This window comes from Mustelus asterias, chromosome 9, assembly GCF_964213995.1.
Source record: "Mustelus asterias chromosome 9, sMusAst1.hap1.1, whole genome shotgun sequence".
NCBI lineage: Eukaryota > Metazoa > Chordata > Chondrichthyes > Carcharhiniformes > Triakidae > Mustelus > Mustelus asterias.
The window spans coordinates 56,521,058-56,541,740 of NC_135809.1; the positions used below are offsets into that span (position 1 = coordinate 56,521,058).

General features: G+C 45.6%; 1 protein-coding gene across 1 annotated transcript in view; it reads right to left on the bottom strand.

Moving 5' to 3' along the window:
• Nucleotides 1–20,442, bottom strand: part of LOC144499229 (protein O-mannosyl-transferase TMTC1-like) — a 75,928-nt gene extending 55,486 nt beyond the window's left edge. The window contains exons 1-4 of the mRNA XM_078221348.1: nt 20,056–20,442; nt 19,784–19,905; nt 4,872–5,039; nt 684–797 (exon numbers count right to left, since the gene is read on the bottom strand). Coding sequence (XP_078077474.1) covers nt 684–797; nt 4,872–5,039; nt 19,784–19,905; nt 20,056–20,442 — 791 coding nt within the window. The remainder of the gene's footprint in view (nt 1–683; nt 798–4,871; nt 5,040–19,783; nt 19,906–20,055) is intronic.
• Nucleotides 20,443–20,683: the final 241 nt, after the last annotated feature.

Below are 20,683 nucleotides of genomic sequence, written 5' to 3' on the forward strand. Positions count from 1 at the left end.
GAAATTTCTTCACCAGAGGGTGGCGAATGTGTGGAATCACAGAACTTTGTGAGAGTTCAAGAAGAAATTAAATGTAGCTCTTGGAGCTAAAGGGATGTGGTGGGGAAGGCAGGATCAGGATATTGAATTTGATGATCAGCCATGATCAAAATGAATGGTGGAGCAGGCTCAAAGGGCCGAATGGCCTAATCCTGCCTCTAGTTTCTATGTTTCAATCACATCCTGAGGCCTTGATAAGGTGCTAGAGAAATTCAAACCTGTTCCCCCCTCCCCCCCAGTTAGGATCTCTATATTTATTCTAAGCCTACCCTTTCTTCTGCTTACCTACCATCAGGCCTGGGTTACACTGTCTGTCTGGTATGCCAGACCTAAAACCCATCTCTTGATAAAGAGCTACAAAGCAGAAAACAAGACAGAGTACATAATGCTCTGCTCAGACGGCAGCAGGCCACCTCATTCTGAACAGAATAAAAGTGTAGCTATGGTAACTTTTTGTACTGCCCTTCATCAGGAAACTCAAAGGCATTGGACGCAGGCCAAGCAGTTGCTCCAGACGACAAACTTTGAACACTGAGCCAAGCCCCTTCAGCAGGAGACTGCCCTTTTGTTGCAGGAAATGTTTCAGGTCTGAAGACCACGGGTTAGACAAATAGGGCAAGGAAAACATAGACTTTACTGCTTACATCAGAGCTGTTTTGTAATGGTAAACAGCTTCGTCATGGCGACCATAGTCTTTCAGGAAGTTGGCATAGTTGTAATGCACCTTGGCATTAAGAGGCAGAGTTTGAACTCCAGATCTGTAGAGACAGTCAGGGAAATAAACAGCTAGAATTATTGTCTCAGCACGAGTATTATTGGAAACAACATATTTTTATTTTCCTAATTACATTTAACAATGGATACTCCAAACCATTTAACAAATTGCATCTCAACATAAATGTCCACAATTATTAACACCCAGAATTAATTCAGAGAGCAAAACGAAGATTTTTGTTATGGTTTGAAGGTAACGTCAAGGACACTTTCACTGTTCTCCTTTTTATACTATCCACCAAACATTATTACCGCAATGTCAACACCAGTGTGCACAACAATTAACCTGATCTATAAACGGCAGCAGTAACCAAATGGTAGTGGACAGGAGACCTTGCAATCTCTGATCTTCCAATTAGGGACTTCACAGCCTTCTGGACTTAACATTGAGTTCAAAAACTTCAGCCCATGAACTGTTTTCTCCATCTTGGCGTCCATTTGTAATCCATTTTTTTTGTCCCAACCCCACCTCCCCAGGACCATCTGTCACTTTTTCTTAGGTTTTGCTTTCGCAGAGCCCTGACCCTACTATTAATCTATTCTGCTATTTTACTTTTATGCCACTATCACCACCTTCTTTAGTCTTTAACACTATTAACACTCCCTTTGTCTTGTGCCCATGACACCTTTGTCAAATCTGTCCTTAGCTCCCATCTATCCCTGACCTTCAATTTTGCTCCACCTGATCCACCACCTTTCTTAAACGGTATAAAATCCATCACATTTCTACCCTTCTTTAGCTCTGAAGAAGAATCATAGATTCATAGAGGTTTACAGCATGAAAACAGCCCCTTCAGCTCAACTTGTCTCTGTCACCCCTTTATTTAACCATTAAGCTGGTCCCGATAGCCCGCTTTTGGCCCATATCCCTCTATACCCACCTTACCCATGTAACTGTCTAAATGCTTTTTAAAAGACAAAATTGTACCCACCTCTACTACTGCCTGTGGCAGCTTGTTCCAGACACTCACCACCCTCTGAGTGAAAAAATTGCCCCTCTGGACTCTTTTGTATCTCTCCCCTCTCACCTTAAACCTATGCCCTCTAGTTTTAGATTCCCTTACCTTTGGGAAAAGATGTTGACTATCTACCCTACCTGTACCCCTCATTATTTCACACACCTCTGTAAGATCACCCCTAAGCCTCCTATGCTCCAGGGAAAAAAGTCCCAGTCTATCCAGCCTCTCCTTATAACTCAAACCATCAAGACCAGGTAGCATCCTAATAAATCTTTTCTGCACTCTTTCTAGTTTAATAATATTCTTTCTATAATAGGGTGACCAGAACTGTACACAGTATCCCAAGTGTGTACACATTTAAAGTGTGGCCTTACTAATGTCTTGTACAACTTCAACAAGACGTTCTAACTCCTGTATTCATACCGTTAACTCAGTTTCTCTCTCCACAGATGCTGCCTAGCCTGCTGAGCTTTAGCAACATTTTCTGTTTTAATTATTGGAGCTCCTGCATCTTTTTATGAGAAGGACAGCCACGATCTGATGATGTGCGGCACAATCCAACTGGTTCGGGATGAGTGCGTAAGGTGGAACGTGAAGAGCATACACCATGTGTGGTCAACATTGCAAAAAAGCAAAGATTAATTTCAACCATCCCAATGATTCAGAGAAAGGTCTCCATTACCAAAGCATACAGACCGCGACAGTCCCAGGGCTCAGCCCTCCCACTTTGGACTCAGGAGATCTTTTGATTTGATTTGATTTGATTTATTATTGTCACATGTATTAGCATAAAAGTATTGCTTCTTGCAAGCTGTACAGACAAAACATACCGTTCATAGAGAAGGAAACAAGTGCAAATGTGGTGTTACAGTCATAGCTGGGGTGTAGAGAAAGATCAACTTAATGCAAGGTAACTCCATTCAAAAGTCTGACAGCAGCAGGGAAGATGCTGTTCTTGAGTCGGATGGTACGTGACTTTTGTATCTTTTTCCCGAAGGAAGAAGGTGGAAGAGAGAATGTCGGGGGTGCGTGGAGTCCTTAATTATGCTGGCTGCTCTGCCGAGGCAGCGGGAAGTGTAGAGAAAGTCAATGGATGGGAGGTTGATCTCAACTGGGGCAGTTGTTGATAGGGAGAAGTTACCCACAGCAGCTCCTGTGGATCAGGGAGGAAAAAAGTGGCCAAGGATTCCATCCCTCTTCCTTGTTTGAAGGCCATGTGCGCGAACACCAGGCAAGAACGGGATTTTAGGATCAGCTGTGATACCTCATAGCGTCTGCTGACACTGACAACGCTTCAACGAACTGAAGGAGCCTATGCTTTTCCGAATAGATGAGAAAGGGAGAAAATTGTAGGGAAGAAGCTTCTGAGGCTATACTCGAGTGTGCACTATACTCTTAAAATTACAGTTTTGCTGTTAATGGAACACATTACCTGAAGATAGAAAATTCTAACATAGAATGAGGCCATTAAATCTGGTCACTGATTTTTCCCCACAGTAGCCATCCAGTCTTATCCACTCTTCTGCACACTCCCCATATCTTTTAATGTCCTCTTTTTCACACAAAAAATGTAATTTCCTTTTAAAAAGGACTCTGCTTCAGCAAGGTTCGCAAGAATTCTACCACAATTACCCTCTGCACAAAGATACTTTTTTTCCCTCTACGCTTATTTGCAATATTTTTTGTGGTGATCGGAAACTCATACCCTCTTAGTATTGTCTCACCAGCCAGTGGAAACAGTTTATTAGCTGCTGCTATCCTTCACAATCTCCTCCCGTTCACTCCTTAACCTTCGCATCCAAACCTTATCTCGACCTTGAACTTCCTCCATCGCTGTCCATTTTCTCTGCATGTGTGAATGTCACTGCCTCCACATCGTGCCCCCAATTCTGGCCTAACCTCACTGACTTACTTACTATCGAGGCTGTCAAACCCTTTGCCTTCACAAATACTACTTTCTTATTTTTGGCTACATCTCGTTCCTGGAAGTAAACCCAAGTCCTCAGCCTGGGTTTTCTCTAAGCGACTAAATTGGAACAATCTGGGATCAAACACGAGTTGTAAGAGTTGTATGAGGAGAGATTGGGTCAATGGGGCCTGTATTCACTTGGAATTTAGAAGACTGAGAGGAGATTTGAGAGACCAAACTTCTTCACTCAGAGGGAGGCAAACATGTGCAATTCTCTTCCACAGAAGGCTGTGGAGGCCAAGTCACTAAGTATATTTAAGAAGGGAACAGATAGATTTCTAGACTCTAGAGGTGTCAAGGGGTATGGGAAGAGTGTGGGAAAATGATGTTTACAGAGAGGATCAGCCTTAACCATACTGAATGGTGCAGCAGGCTTGAAGGACCAAATGGCCTACTCCTGGCTCCTAGTTTCTATGAGTGCAGTCAGCCATTCTTCTATTGCTACTTCTAGAATTTTCTGCCAGAGGTGACTGTGGAACATGAATAGCAAGGACGGGTTTCTGATGCAGAAAGGGTATATAAAGCACTTCCCATCACGAGTGCCTCGCATTCCTGATGTCCGCCAAGGAAGAAATTGGGGGGAAAAGGGTAGTGGCGTGGGCAGTGGCGGTCAAATTGAGGAAAGTCAATTTTCCCCTATCCTATGATATGACCTGAGCTGCAACCATCCATCCCCCACCCCTCTCCTCGACCCGGCCTAAACTGGATCCACACACACAGACTGAGTCAGACAACAAGGAAACTGCAGAAATGCCACCAGCACCACACTCACGAACATTTAAGTCAATTCAACTCTGAAGGGTGTTCTGGAGTTAAAGAGCGGTACTACGACAGACAGATAAGTCCCACCAAACACATTTCTAGAGGGAATCATGTCACAAAGCATAGCTGAATAGGTTTGTGCGTAGGCTCATTCTTTTGGATCATAAATCTCACTCCTATTGTTAAAATAAAATCTCTGCTTAAACCGAAACATTCTTGGTATGCCCCAAAAGCACATTTACTCAACAAAAGATCAAATTTCCCTCTGCTGATCTCCTTTACGTAGAGATCCAGGCTTTATAACAGTGTCAGTCATGCTGGCTTTATAACAGTGTCAGTCCTGAACAGCACCAATCCCCGCCCCTCACCTGAACAGAGATTCCCTGGAGAGCCACACCTCGTTCTGCTTCAGGGTCTTCCAGAAGAACAGTCCCAGGACAAGCAAGGTGGATACAGTGACAACGCTCGCTCCCCATTTACTGAGAACTCCACACAATCGGTTCAAGCCATGGACAACAAGGATGCAGTATCCCATACTGAAGTTAAAAAGAAGGGGGGGGGGGGGGCAAAGATATAAAAACACATGAACATACTGGAAAATAAGCAAACCGCCCCCCCCCCCCCCCCTCCCATACACGCACGCACACCGAATATACAAAACATTCACACTTTGCGTGGCTTGTCTTAAAAACAGTTAGAAGTCTCACAACACCAGGTTAAACTCCCAACAGGATTATTTGGTAGCAAAAGCCACTAGCTTTCGGAGCGCTGCTCCTTTGTCAGGCAAGTGTAGTTCTGTCCACAAACAGGGCATATAAAGACACAAACTCAATTTACAAAATAATAGTTGGAATGCGTGTCTTTGCAGGTAATCAAGTCTTAAAGGCACAGACAATGTGAGTGGAGAGAGGGTTAAGCACAGGTTAAAGAGATGTGTATTGTCTCCAGCCAGGACAGCTAGTGAGATTTTGCAAGCCCAGGCAAGTCATGGGGGTTACAGATAGTGTGACATGAACCCAAGATCCCGGTTGAGGCCGTCCTCGTGTGTGGAATTTGGCTATCAGTCTCTGCTCAGCGACTCTGCGTTGTCGTGTGTCGTGAAGGCCACCTTGGAGAACACTTACCCGAAGATCAGAGGCCGAATGCCCGTGACCGCTGAAGTGTTCCCCAACAGGAAGAGAACAGTCTTGCCTGGTGATTGTCGAGCGGTGTTCATTCATCTGTTGTCGTAGCGTCTGCGTGGTCTTGGGTTCCTGTCACACTATCTGTAACCCCCACGACTTGCCTAGGCTTGCAAAATCTCACTAACTGTCCTGGCTGGAGACAATACACATCTCTTTAATCTGTGCTTAACACTCTCTCCACTCACATTGCCTGTACCTTTAAGACTTGATTACCTGTAAAGACTCGCATTCCAACTATTATTTTGTAAATTGAGTTTGTGTCTTTATATACCCTGTTTGTGAACAGAACTCCCACTTACCTGACGAAGGAGCAGCGCTCCGAAAACTACCGGGATTTGATGGATTGAGTTATAAGGAGGCTGAATAGACTGGGACATTTTTCTCTGGAGCATAGGAGGCTGAGGGGTGACCTTATAGAGGTCTATAAAATAATGAGGGGCATAGACAAGGTAGATAGTTAATATCTTTTCCCAAAGGTAGGGGAGTCTAAAACTAGAGGGCATAGGTTTAAGGTGAGAGGGGAGAGATGCAAAAGTGTCCAGAGGGGCAATTTTTTCCACACAGACGGTGGTGAGTGTCTGAAACAAGCTGCCAGAGGTAGTAGTAGAGGCGGGTACAATTTTATCTTTTAAGAAGCATTTAGATAGTTACACGGGTACGATGGGTATAGAAGAATATGGGCCATATGCGGGCAATTGGAATTAGCTTAGGGGTTTTTAAAAAAAAAAAGGGCGGCATGGACAAGTTGGGCCGAAGGACCTGTTTCCATGCTGTAAACCTCTATGACTCTAGTGGCTTTTGCTACCAAATAAATCTGTTGGACTTTAACTTGGTGTTGTAAGATTTCTTACTGTGTTTACCCCAGTCCAACGCCAGCATCTCCACATCTTGTCTTAAATAAACAACAAGTTGTATTTATATAGAGCCTTTAACGTCGCTAAACAAGCCATGGAGGCTCTCATAAGCATAATCAGACTTGAACGATGGCGGGTAAAGAACGAGGTGCTAGCAGCAACAATGAAGAGTTCAGTCAGAGATGGAGGGGGAATGATCGAGAGATAAGGCGAACAAGGAAGGGATTCTTTAGGATCTCGGCAACTAAACGGGCAACCACAATGTGAGGTGAAGGTAGGAAGCACTAGAGCCAAGAATCAGAGAGCGCTGCAGGTTTTGAAAATGTTACAGGATTGGACAGAGACAAGGCCAAGAAGGGATGTACGCTATGATTGAACACAAATAAACCAAATAAACCGGGGTGGCACAGTGGTCTGCTGCCTCACAGCTCCAGGTTCAATTCCAGTCTTGGGTGTCTGTCTGTGTGGAGTTTGCATATTCTCCCCATGTCTGTATGGATTTCTCTGGGTGCTCCAGTTTCCTCCCACGCTCCAAAGATATGAGGGTTAGGTAGATTGGCCATGCTACATTGACCCTTAGTGTCAGGGGAATTAGTAGGGTAAATATGTGGGGTTATGGGGATAGGGTCTGGGTGGGATTGGCGTCGGTGCAGACTTGATGGGCCGAATGGCCTCCTTCTGCACGTTAGGGATTCTATTCTATTCCAAATACTGTTTGGTCTATGAAAACTGAAGAAAACACGTTAAGCTATTCTGCATGCGTGCACTGAAATATCTAATTGTACAAAGTTCCACACAGCTGAGGCCACATTTATTCAGAAAAATGTTCCACATCGGTACAAAACAGATCTTCAATATTCTGCCCAAGAATGAAGTAAATGTGAAAATCAGTGTTGGAAAAGGAACCTTATATTTGGCCTCCGTGCCCCTGTTAATGAGGGAAGAAATCCTATTGGCGACTAACATCCGAGAATCCTGCTACAACAGCGTGAAATGAATGACTTGCAGAGGAAAGGAGCAAATTAAATCTCGGCATCTCCCCACTCGCGCTATGTCTGTCCTCCTAGATGGACAATTGTCCACCTTGAAATCAGGTCCCAGCCCAAGTCACTTCCCTCAGGAGAGGTGGGGAAAAAGAAACCCATTTTCCTTACTAAATCATACAGAAACATTCAACCGTTCATTAGAATATTAACCATAGGAAACTGATTACAGAATATGTGTATGAGAGAGAAAGAGAGAGAGAAAGAAAGAGAATAAAATTGGCAAACAGCCAACACTGTCAAATTTGAAGGATCTCTTGGGGAAAGGCATCCAGGGGAAAGAGTTTTTATTCCAAGCATGCATCCGTTTTATGGGATAATATTATATGCTCAGTAGAATTTCGACACGTTTTGGAACAAGGCCAGTGGAGAACCTGGAGTTAAGCGCACAGACACAAGGCCACTCTAACACAATCACTGACAGAAACTATCCAGTTTCATCCAAATTATTTCCCCTGTAAAATAAAAGCTCCAGGTCCCAACATCATTGAAGCTTAAAAGCCACTACACCCCAGGAAGTGGAATCACCAGAGCAGCCAGGGCAGGAGCAATTGCAGACAGGGATCGGTGGCAAAAGGAACACTTTTACCAGAATGGACTCTCAGAATTTGGTACACCTCAATTATTTCACCCAGAATAATCAATTAAGAACCTAAATTCTTATAGCATGATTTATCCCTCAGTCCCTCACAAAATGCTTCACTTCTACAGAAATACATAACCAATAGATTTGTCAAATAGAGGCCTATCTTTCCATAAGCGCCTGAGGAGAGGCCCCACTGGCAATAACAGCCTCTCCTGTGGACTCTACACACCACAGGAAGCTCCATTCCTCTGATCGACAAGGCTTACCGACTTGGCCCTGGCACATAACAAATTTTCCACCTCCCTGCAAGGGCACCTCCAGCTTTTCTCCCCCCTTGCAGCCTCAGCACCGGCCACTTTCTGCCGGGTCTCTGATTAGACTTCCTGGTGGTGGGCTTTTAACTGACGTCATGGTGCCACAGACCCACTTGCCACCTAGCCCCGCTGCCAACCGTGCAGGCTCAGCAGCTTTAGGGCCCAATGTCAGGACCCAGGGCATGCCAGCAAAACTCTCATGAAATCCTCAGCACTGCAACGGAATGTCAGCCTAAATCATGAGTTCAAGGCCTGAACAGGGCCTGAAATCCACAACCTCTGACTCTGAGGTGAGGGGGCCAAGCTTGAGGCAAGCTATCACATTGAAAGATTGTACTCACATGAGATTCCCCTTCCTCCTTATCCCTTTATCCAGGGTGGCATGGTGGCACAGTGGTTAGCATGCTGCCTCACAGCACCAGGGACCCGGGTTTGATTCCTGGCTTGGATCAGTGTCAGTGCAGAGTCTGCACATTCTCCCTGTGTCTGCGTGGGTTTCCTCCGGGTGCTCTGGTTTCCTCCCATAGTCCGAAAGACATGTTGGTTAGGTGCATTGACCATGCTAATTTCTCCCTCAGTGTACCCGAACAGGCGCCAGAGTGTGGCGACAAGGGGATTTTCACAGTGACTTCATTGCAGTGTTAATGTAAGCCTACTTGTGACTCATAAATAAACAGAGTCCTGGGATGCGTAGGTTAGAGGGATTAGTGGGTAAATATGTGGGGATAGGGCCTGGGTGGGATTGTGGTCGGTGCAGACTCGATGGGCCGAATGGCCTCCTTCTGCACTGTAGGGTTTCTATGATGATGATTTCTTTACTTGTACTTTACTTTTGATATTCAGAAGGCAATAGTGTCCTGTGGAATCTTCCTGGCTAATTTGAGACGTTACATTTCTATATGAGCACTGTGCAATATTTCTAGCTAAGTCAGTCAAGTGAAATCAGTCAAATTGCTGCATAATCCTGTTGGGGAACCACATCTGGATCACATCAACATCTGTACACCAGATCCTGGTCTACCTGGTAACAGCTGCACTGTAGATCTACTTACTATTCTACACTCCACTATTTGATCCTCTCCCAGAATCCACTCTCTATCCCTGAAAGATTTCAATTAATCCAAAACTCTACTTCCTCATTGTAATTCGCAGCCAGTCCCACCCATCCATCACCCCTCCGCTCACTCGCCAATCCACATTGACTCATCGTCCAGCAGTATTTCAATTCTAACATTCTCATCCTACTGTTTAAATTGTGGTAATATAATCAGGGCCTAGTTTTAAGGCTGATTAAATTGAAAATGCTAAATTAAAGAATTGGGCATATTAAAATCAAACACAGTCAAACCTCAGGCAGGCCAGACTTGACAAAAGTCAAATATGCAAAGAGACAGGAACATGTCTGGGCCTGGCCCATCAATCACCAATCAAAGATCATTGCACTCTACTGAGACCCAGCAGGAGATCATCACGCCCCAGTGAAATGCACCCGCCTATTGTTAGAAGCCCAGATCAGGCCAGACTTTCTGTCACCTAGAGTCCCTGCAGTTACCTTATCTGACAACAGGTTGCATACAAGCAACACCATAGAGATGGACATCTGGGAGCGGGCCCGGTGTCCTGTCAAGCAGACATCAAGAAACTCACTGGATATTGGGACCCACTTCCGAGACTTCATTGGTCGGAAGCCAGAGAAGTTTCTGGAAAGGTGGAGAGGGAGGGGATAAAGGCACACATCCCAGACACACCAGCAACGAAGACTCGACAAGAGAGGTGACCTTTACCATCTGGAAGACTGACCAGAGAAGCAAGGAAGGAAGAAGTTGCCATCGAGTCTCACCTTCGTGACGACGGACCAGAGGGACTCAGAATCAGGCCTGCAGTTTAACCAAACCATCTTTGTGGGTAGTATACCTGAATCTGGGGTATCCTCTTGTTTTATGGGGGTAATTTAAGGATTAATAGTATTATTAATAAACTTATTGAACCTTTACTTGTGTTTGTCCTTTATCCATCTTGCAAATAAGGCACCGGGGTAAAACTTTTCTTAGAATCCCTACAGTACAGAAAGAGGCCATTCGGCCCATCGAGTCTGCACCGACCACAATCCCACCCAGGCCCTACCCCCATATCCCTACATATTTACCCACTAATCCCACTAACCTACGCATCCCAGGACACTAAGGGCAATTTTAGCATGGCCAATCAACCTAACCCGCATATCTTTGGACTGTGGGAGGAAACCGGAGCACCCGGAGGAAACCCACGCAGACACGAGGAGAATGTGCAAACTCCACACAGACAGTGACCCAAACCAGGAATCGAACCCAGGTCCCTGGAGCTGTGAAGCAGCAGTGCTAACCACTGTGCTACCGTGCCGTTGAGTAAGTATACTGGTCGAAAATATCTGAGAATTAACAAGTACAACAAAATGTATGATGATTTTTGAAGTTTTTTTTTAAAGTTTACTTATTAGTGTCACAGGTGGGCTTACATTAACACTGCAATGAAGTTACTGTGAAAATCCGCTAGTCGCCACACACTGGCGCCTGTTTGGGTACACGGAGGGAGAATTTAGCATGGCCAATGCACCTAACCAGCACGTCTTTCGGACTGTGGGAGGGAACCGGAGCACCCAGAGAAAACACACGCAGACATGGGGAGAACGTGCAAACTCCACACAATGATCCAAGCCAGGAATCGAACCCGGGTCCCTGGCACTATGAGGCAGCAGTGCTAACCACTGTGCTGCCATGGCGCCCGATGATGGAAGAGTGACATTAGCAGTCATGTGCTCGAGACTCTGTAGAGACTATTGAATGGTCTGTACACAAGAGAGATTTAATTGCCCAGTAGCTGATCATGTATATAATGTAAATAAAGTTTTGAAGAATCCTTCCTGAGTCAGACCTAAGTCTTCATGAGTAGAGAGAAATTTTCCCAGCATAGATTAGGTCCCAAAGAACCCACAAAACATTAAGGAGTACTGAGTGCGAGACAGAGAGAGAGAGAAAGGAAGGAAGTTTACAGAAGGAATTCCAGAGTTGGATTTTGAGGCACCTGAATGCACAGGGACCAATGACAGAAGTGATTAAAATCAGGGGTGTGGAAGAATTGGAGCAGTGCAGAGATTAAGAAGATTAGTGGGGCTGGGGGAGGTGAGGGAGACTGGGAGGGGCGAGGCCTTGGTGAGATTTGAAATCATGCATGTGTGTGTTTAACTGGAGGTACTGTCGCCAGAAATCAGAGAAGATCATCAATGGACAGAGGTGACGATGAATGAAATTTGGAATAACACAGACAGCAGAATTTTAGATGAAAGCAAGTTTATGGAGGGTTAAAGGTGAGAGGCTGATCGGGAGAGTATTGGGATGGTCAAGTCTGGGGGGAAGCTGGATGGGGCTCTTGGGGATGAGGCAAGGCTGGGAACAGCACTGCAGGAGTTGGGACAGAATCGAGATAACATTTTGGGAAATTTGTCCTGACGAATTAGGAGAATGAGGGATGTGACAGAGAATGCTGTTTACAACAAAAAAAGGTCTGTGAACTCTTCACACTTATTGTTGGAGGTGAGGGGGAGGAGACACAGGAGGAAGGGTTTAGGAAGATGGTTAGTGGTGGAAAAGAGAAGCTGTGAGTTGTCATTACGCTACTGGAAGCTATCTGAATAATGAGTAGATTTAGTGACGGAGAGCCTAACTTGATAATAGTTCAAGTGGTCTAGCCAGATATGATGATGGGTCGTGAAACCATCTGTCTGCCCAAGATGTTCAAAGCTGCGTTCCCTTGGATTTAAGGAAACAGTGATGGGTACGTATTGGGGCAATGATTAGGGTGAGAGAGGCTGTGATTTACTGAATCAGTAGCTGCAGAAAGTCACAATGAATTGCAGGCCAAAAAGACAGGCAAGTGTGAATTTGAAATTGCAGCGCTAAATGACTTGAGGGATAGTTTTGTTCCTGGGGCGAGTACAGAAAGAAATTGGGTGAGGCGCAGGTAGAGAGAGAGAGATGCAAGGAAATAATCAAAGATTGGCTTGATCCTCCAGCCCAAGAACCCTCCTCCAATGCTGTGCTCCTCCAAATTTGGCCTCTTGTGCATTGGCCAATTCCTCCACCTCACCATTGGTGGGCGTCCCTTCATCCATCTATGTCATAAATTCTGGATTAGCTCTTTCGATTCAAAGAGATTTTTAAAACCTACCTATCTGATCAAACTTTTGGTCACCAGTAATTCTTTGGCTCTGAGAACCGTAGAATATCTACAGTGCAGAAAAAGGCCATTCAGCCCATTGAGTCTGCACCGATTCTCCAAAACAGCATCATACACAGTGTGCCCCCACCCTATCCCCGTAACTCCATGTATTTACCATGGCTAATCTACCAAACCTGCACATTTTGGGAGTGTGGGAGGAAACGAGGCACCTGGAGGAAACCCACGCAGACACAGGGAGAATGTGCAAACTCCACAGAGACAGTCACCGAAGGTTGGAATCGAACCCAGGTCTCTGGCATTGAGGCAGCAGTGCTAACCACTGTGCCACCATGCTGCTCTCCTGGTCAATCTTTGTTTGCTTATAGGTAACTGTGAAATGCCTGAATTTTGATTGTTAAAGGTGTGATATAAATGCATATCATTTTTGCACTGGACAAAACACAATGGCATATTCAAATATATATACACCAGGGACACCGGTTCAATTCTGGTCTTGGATCAGTGTGTGTGTGGAGTTTGCACATTCTCCCCGTGTCTGCGTGGGCTTCTTCCGGGTGCTCTGGTTTCCTCCCACCGTCCAAAGATGTGCAGGTTAGGTTGATTGGCCATGCTAAATTGCCCCTTAGTGTCAGGGGAACTAGGAGGGTAAATACGTGGGGTTATGGGGATAGGGCCTGGGTGGGATTGTTGTCGGCGCAGGCTCGATGGGCCAAATGGCCTCCTTCTGCACTGTAGGATTCTATGAATCTATGATTCTATGACATACCAAAGGTGGCATTAGACTATAAAAATCTGGAACCATAGAATCCTACAATGGGAAAAGGAGGCCATTCGGCCCATCGTGTCTGCACAAACACTCAGACAGAGCATCTTACGCAGGTTCTATCCCCAAAACCCCACATATTTACCCCGATAATCCCCCTAAACTACACATCTTGGGACAATTTAGCATGGCCAATTCACCTAGCCTGCACATTTCTGAAATGTGGGATGAAACCTGAACACCGGGAGGAAACCCATGGAAACACAGGGAGAACGTGAAAACTCCACACAGTCACCCAAGGCTGGAATTGAACCCAGTTCCTTGTGGCTGTGTCAGCCTGAAGTCGTGTTAAATCAACAGCAGTTCTGCCTTAGCTGGAGTGCTGAGTCTAATTTTGGACACCACACTTTGGGAAGAAAGTGAAGGCTTTGAAAGAGATTTACTGGAACATTTCCTGGGTTGAGGGATTTTGCATTAGACTGGGGAAACTGCAGTTATTTGCCTTAGAGCAGAGGAGGTCTGATAAAGGTGTTTAAAATCCTGAAAGGTTTGGACAGATTAAATGAAATGACTGAAGGGTCAATAAACAGTGGGCAAACTTTTAAATTGGTTGGCAAAAGAAGCTGACATGAGGAAAACACGATGCAGAGTTACAATTTGGAATATGGAGTTTCCATGATTTTATCAAGCAGATTCAATAACTGACTTCAAAAGAGGATTGGACAAAGAGTTGAAGAAGAAGGTCAAACGATGTAATGATTTTAAAATTCTCATCTTTGTTTTGAAATGTTCTGTTGCCTTGCCTCTCCCTATCTCTGCAATCGCCTCTAGCCTGACAATGGCCTGAGACATCTGCATTTCTTGAAATCTAGCCCAATTATAATTGCTCCACCATTGGTGGGCGCTCCTTCAGTTGCCTGGGCATCAAAACTCTGGAATTTAGTCCGTACACCTCTGTCTTCCTTCTTACCTTTTGTTTATTTATTCGTGTCACAAGGAGGCTTACGTTAACACTGAAATGAAGTTACTGTGAAAATCCCCCAGTCGCCACACTCCGGCACCTGTTCGAGTGCACTGAGGGAGAATTTAGCATGGCCAGTGCATCTAACCAGCACATCTTTCAGACTGTGGGAGGAAACTGGAGCACCCAAGCCGGGATTTTGAACCTGGGTCCCTGACGCTGAGAGGCAGCAGTGCTAACCACTGTGCCACCGTGCTGGCCATCTGATCTGATTTCTCCTTATGTTTGTTTGGTTGCATTCCTTGTTTTATAATGTTACTGTGAAGTAGCTTGGAGGGAGGTCGCCCTCTGTGCCAGATTTTCTGGCTGAGCCTGGAATTTGGCTTAAATTTTCGTGTCCTGGACATGGCCTTCTGGGAATGCCATATGTTCCAGATTTCTCTGAGCAATGATGTGTGGGGGTGGCTGGTCTGTCGGACTGCAGTGGTGGGGAGAGAGTCAGGGAGAACAATGCAGGCATTCTCACCCAGATTTGGACGGAGGAGTGGGAGGTGGGGTCTTGCGTCCAGTGACAGCAGCCCTTTCAGGCCCGGGTGTGGGGGAAATCAGGTGTAGTACAGGTGTATGGGAGACCTGAGGGGAGAGGCTAGGGATCTGAGTGAGCCTGAGGGGGATGGACCTAAGGGGGAGGGAGTCTGGCAAAGGGATTGCTGGGGAAGTCCAAGAAGAAGAGAGCGATCAGGGAGACCTGAGTGGGGAGGAATCCGAGGAGGAAAAGTGGAGGGGCAGAGTGGCCTCGTGGGAGGAGTGCAGGTCCAAGGAGGGGAGGGAATCCAAACAGGCTGCTTCCCTAGTCCCGTAACACCCCCTCCCACTCCTCTGGTCTCAAAAGCCAGACACCAACACCACCCCACTACTCTTCTAACCAAGTGTCCCTTATTCACTACCCCCAAAGCTAGTCACTCTGTTAGGGACTTTTTATTAAGTTAATATTGCTACATAAATTGCTGTTGCCAGAGAAATTTTAAAAAGCCAAGGTTATGGAGAAAAAGCAAAGTATATGCACGGCTTTTCGAAAGAGCTGGCACAGATGAAATAGGCCGAATGACTTCTTTAAACGCTGTGCTGGTATATGATTGTGTGCATTGATGACTGACCCACTGGACAGCAGGTTCTCGGAATGAACAGAATCCACCAGCCAATCTTCCAGGAAGAGTTGCCTGTGGGATTGTGACCTTGTTTCTGTATCCCAGCAGAATTATTCCCCACCGCAGAATAATACTCCAAGATGTGGATCAAGAAAACTGGAACAGCAATGGTCAAAGGTGAAGACCCAATCGATTTGACTTGATTTATTATTGTCACATGTATTAGTTTACAGTGAAAAGTATTGTTTCTTGCACCCTAACAGACAAAGCATGCCGTTCATAGAGAAGGAAAGGAGAGAGTGCAGAATGTAACGTTACAGTTATAGCTAGGATGTAGAGAAAGATCAACTTAGGTAGGTCCATTCAAAGTCTGATGGCAGTAGGGAAGAAGCTGTTCTTGAGTCGGTTGGTATGTAACCTCAGAATTTTGTATCTTCTTCCCGACGGAAGAAGGTGGAAGAGAGCATATCAAGCATGGAGTGATTATGCCGGCTGTTTTCCAAGGCAGCGGGAATGGTAGACAGAGTCAATGGATGGGAGGCTGGTTTCAGTGATGGACTGGGCTACATTCATGACCCTTTGTAGTTTCTTGCAGTCTTGGGCAGAGCAGGAGCCATACCAAACTGTGATGCAACCAGAAAGAGTGCTTTCTATGGTGCATCTGTCAAAGTTGGCGAGAGTTGTAGCGGACATGCCGAATTTCCTTAGTCCGTTGACTGTTGGATTGCTTTCTACTGACATTGGTCTACTGATTAATAATTGGCCATTTGGCAGATTGTGACAGTCAAACCAGTCAGCTTCGTCAGGGTAATAGTGAAGCCACATCTCCTCTTTACGGCAATAACTGCTGTAAAGCAGCTACATTCAAAGGTCCAGTCACTTTGAGAAGCCAGGGAGAAGGTTGGAAAGTGGATAGGGGTGGGTCAGGTGGATAGGGGTGGGTCAGGTGGGGAGGGGAGGTCAGGGGAAGAGTAGTTTTGGTCAGGGATAAGGATCGGGAGGGTTGTCGCTGGTTGGGGTGGGGGGATAATCAAAGGGTCCTGTGGAGCTCCAAGGGAGGAGTGGGAGAGGCCAGTACCATAATCACCAAGGTTTTAGAAGTGGTGTTTATCCTTCTAACCTTTTCTGGGTAACTATTCTGCAAGGAGAGTCTGAACCATCTGAAGTCTCAGATTTAAATTGGAGATTTGGACGGTTCCCAATGCAGGATAGTTGCCCATTGGATGCTTGAACTTCCTGGACAATGCCTGTGCAGTCCCTGTGTGGGGTATTCTGGAGGGGGTGTCCCCAGTGTACCGTCTGGGGTATCTTCCTACCTCCCAGCGGAAAGCCATAATGTCACAAGCCCAACAGCAGGACAGCAATCGCCATAGCAATAGAGCAGGTTAGTGGACTTAAGCTTTGAGAACAGTTACATATCTTCTGGAGACTAAGTAATGAATATCATAGGGGCAACCTGGCAGAATTTGCCCATTGATCTACCCTTTGTGCAGCAAGAGGATGCATCTGTCATCAGGATCTGTGCCAGGGTGGGGGTAAGGGGGCATGATGCCAAGACAGTTTGAAGGACGAAAAATGACCATTTTCCTGCCAGTCCTGTTTGGGTAAAAATCCATTCGGAGATGTAGGAAGGATCATTATACCAGGGGCCCAAGCATTATTCACCATTCGTAGCAGGAGACATCAGTAAAAGAGAAAAGACAAAGATTTATGTACACAATTTTTTAAAGATGGCAGGACAAGTTCAGAAAGCTTTTAAAAAAGCAGATGCGATTCTTGACTTTATTAATAGAGGAACAGATACAAAAGCAATGGGAATTATTCTCAAACTTTGATCACGCCTCAACTGGAATACTGCTCTGTACACTTTTGAAAGCATGTCAAAGCCATGGAGAGGGTGCAGCAGAGACATATGAAAATGATATTAAAATGAAAAGGGATGAGGAACTTCAAAGGTGTGTGGAGAGAAGTTGGGATTGTTCTTGAGAACAGAGAAGGTTCAGGGAAATTTAATATAAAAATTCCACGGGGTTTTGATAGAATAGGTAGGATGAAATCTTCTCCAACAGCAGAAGGGTCAGTAACCAAAGGTCACAGATTTAAGATGTATAATTGGCAAAATAATCAGAGGGGAAAAGACGACTGTTTTATTACACGCAGCCAATTATAATGATCTTGAATGCAGCAGCTGAATGGATGAGGGTTGCAGATGCAATCGGCACTTTCAAAAGTGAATGGGGTACAAACTTAGAAAGATTTGCATAGTTACTGCCTAAGAGCAAGAGAGAGAAACTATAATTGAATAGCTGTTTCAAGTATCTGGCACAGGAATGATGGGCTGAAGGGCATTATTTGGGGAGCTGTAGTATGCAATAAACATTAAGCTAGTCTTGAAACCATTAATTCAAGGCATGAATGACACTCATAAGGAGAGCTATGACATTAGAGTCACGTCTTTCCTTCACAGTGTGTCTGGTCTCTGATGTATATATGGGGCTTAAACAAGACCTTCTTAAGGAAGGTGGATGAGCATTTGTTTACCTTTGACTCCGTGATGTGACTCTGAGATGTAACAGGGCAGATAAGGCAGTACAACATAACGAAAGGCAACTGAGAGATCAACCTGGAAGCAGGATCAGCATGTTTGGCAGTGAAATTCAGTGAAGTAGGGGCACTTAGAGAGGCAGCGTATCGAAGGATGAAAGAACAGAATAAAGATGAAGATGAATTGGTGATCACACAGCAACAATGTGCTCACAGCTCCATGACTTTGGACTTGTGACCCATTCAGGAGCTCACCAGAAGAGACGGGCTAGCCCATAGATTCTTAGCTGATTGAGAGGTCACTACCTTCCCAACAGACAGGCAACCACTAAGAAGACTGTGCTTCAAAATTACTAAAAGCTGGTGAAAAATGGCAAAACAAATCAATGAAACCAGCTAATGGATTGTTGCTTTTGTTTTGAGGAAGTTATGATTCAGTTGTAAGGAGTCCTGGTCAGACCCTATCTGGAGCGCTGTGTTTGGAAACCACAACTGAAGCAAGTTATCTTGGTCTGGGAGAAGAAACAGAGTAAACTCCCCAGAAAGGGCTCAAAGGGTTAAATTACAAAGACAAGTTGCCTAAGCCTAGCTTGCCGACTGTTATTTGAAAAGAAGAATGTGCAGGGTTATGGGGAGAAGACAGGAGAATGGCACCAAGTGACTTTGCTCATTCGGCCTGCCGGTGCAGACAGGATGGGCCGAATGGCCGCCTTCTGCACCGTCACAATTCTGAGATCGAGTTTGGAAGAATGAAGGGTAATGAAATCAAGGTATCAAAAAAATAACAAAACGATTCGAGAGAAGAGATGCAAGAAATTACCTCCTCTGGTGGCGGGGGGGCAGGGGTGTTCCAGGTACACAGGACAAAATCTTATAATTGGAGCACGTGCTACAGGACTGAATGCAGGCAGCTCTTTCACACAAAGCACAGCAGAATCTAGAACATCCCCCCCCCACAAGTGCTGGGATTATTGAATTCAAGACAGAGATTGATAAATGTTTTTAGGTAAGGAATACAGAGGTAAGATGGATAAGTGGAGTTAAGGTACAGATCGAACATGATGCACATCACTGGCAGTATAGGCTCAAAGTGTTCATTGGCCTCCCCCTGTTCCGATGCCTTCAATCTTTGCCGTGAGGACCCACAAGGAATTGAGTGGCAGGCACCCTCCTTTATAATTTAGGAATTTATGAACTAAAGTAGGTCATTTAACCCCTTGAGCTTTGTTCTGCCATTTAATAAGATCACGGCTGCTCTTTGACCTAACTCCATCTGCTCTGCTGTCACTTTCTACCAATTCCATACACTCACACTGGCGTTCAGTCATCAGCACAATTCACAACGGGGCTTGCTAAACAGATACATCAAATCCTCTGAAACAGCTGTAGGAACGCCCTCTGCCCTCCCATTCCCTCATCAGCCCATCTTCCCGCTATCCCTCCCACACCCCCACCCCCGGCTGTCACTCTGAATTTTTCAAACACTACATTCCCACATTAGACAATGCAGGAAGTAATGAGAAGGTTCAGATAATCTTCCCACCAACCTGCGCAACAGTTAAAGTCACACGCACACACATATACACATACATTACTCAGCGGAAGCCACAAGGTTACCATCTGCCAGCTCCCTCATGACCAGTTCCATACTCATCAGGCAGTCCTTACCTGGGCATGTACAGCACCCGCTCCGCCACCACGAACCCCACTCTGAAAAACAGGTTGCTGGCAGGAATGAATGGGAAGACAAGGAACAGCAAGCCCACTAACACCTCTCTGTGCTTCAGTTTCTGCAGTGGTGGAGGGGGAAAGAGGGGAGGAAATTGTCAATTTGTTGCTAAATTTGACACATTTATGAGTAAAGATGCAGCATATTAATTTATTCACATACTTCTTCGGAAGCAAGACACCTCATCGCAATGAAATAGGTTTATTATTACCCCCAGTGAGGGAACCTGGATCAAGGTTGGAGCATCAGTTAACTGGCTCGTCTGAACGATGCTGCTCAGGTAATACAGCATTCCCTGAGTGCTGCACTCAGCATGAAGTCTAGAATTGAACCCATAGCCTATGATTCTGTGCTCCCACTTTGGCAAGGTTAACAAAGCTTTGCTTCTGTCTGGCTGGTCCACATTGGGCAAATGACCCAAACCTGCCAGATGCCTTCCTCTGAAGGCAAGACCTTCAACTATGCTCCTGAGCCAGACCAACCTAGAGCAATGCCACCAATCTAGCATGGTCTCCAAAGGTTCATTTTTAGGCAGATTGGCATAGCAGGTGGGAAATGGTGTGGAAGCCACCGGCCCAAGGGCAGCTTCCTCCATCATATTTTTAGGGTCTAAAATGAAGTTAAAGGGTGGGTCCAACAATGTCACACGTCGATACAAAAAATTAAAAGTAGAACCCCGACCACCACCCCCACGAACCATACCCCATGCAACACCCAGCCACGCAATAGCACCCTTCCCGGCACTGCGTGAGCCCAGGCAGTCACAGGGGGCAGTGCCCGGCCATGATCCTCTCTCCCTGGTGGATGCCTTCAGCAGGTTCCACTCGCCAGGGGCATGT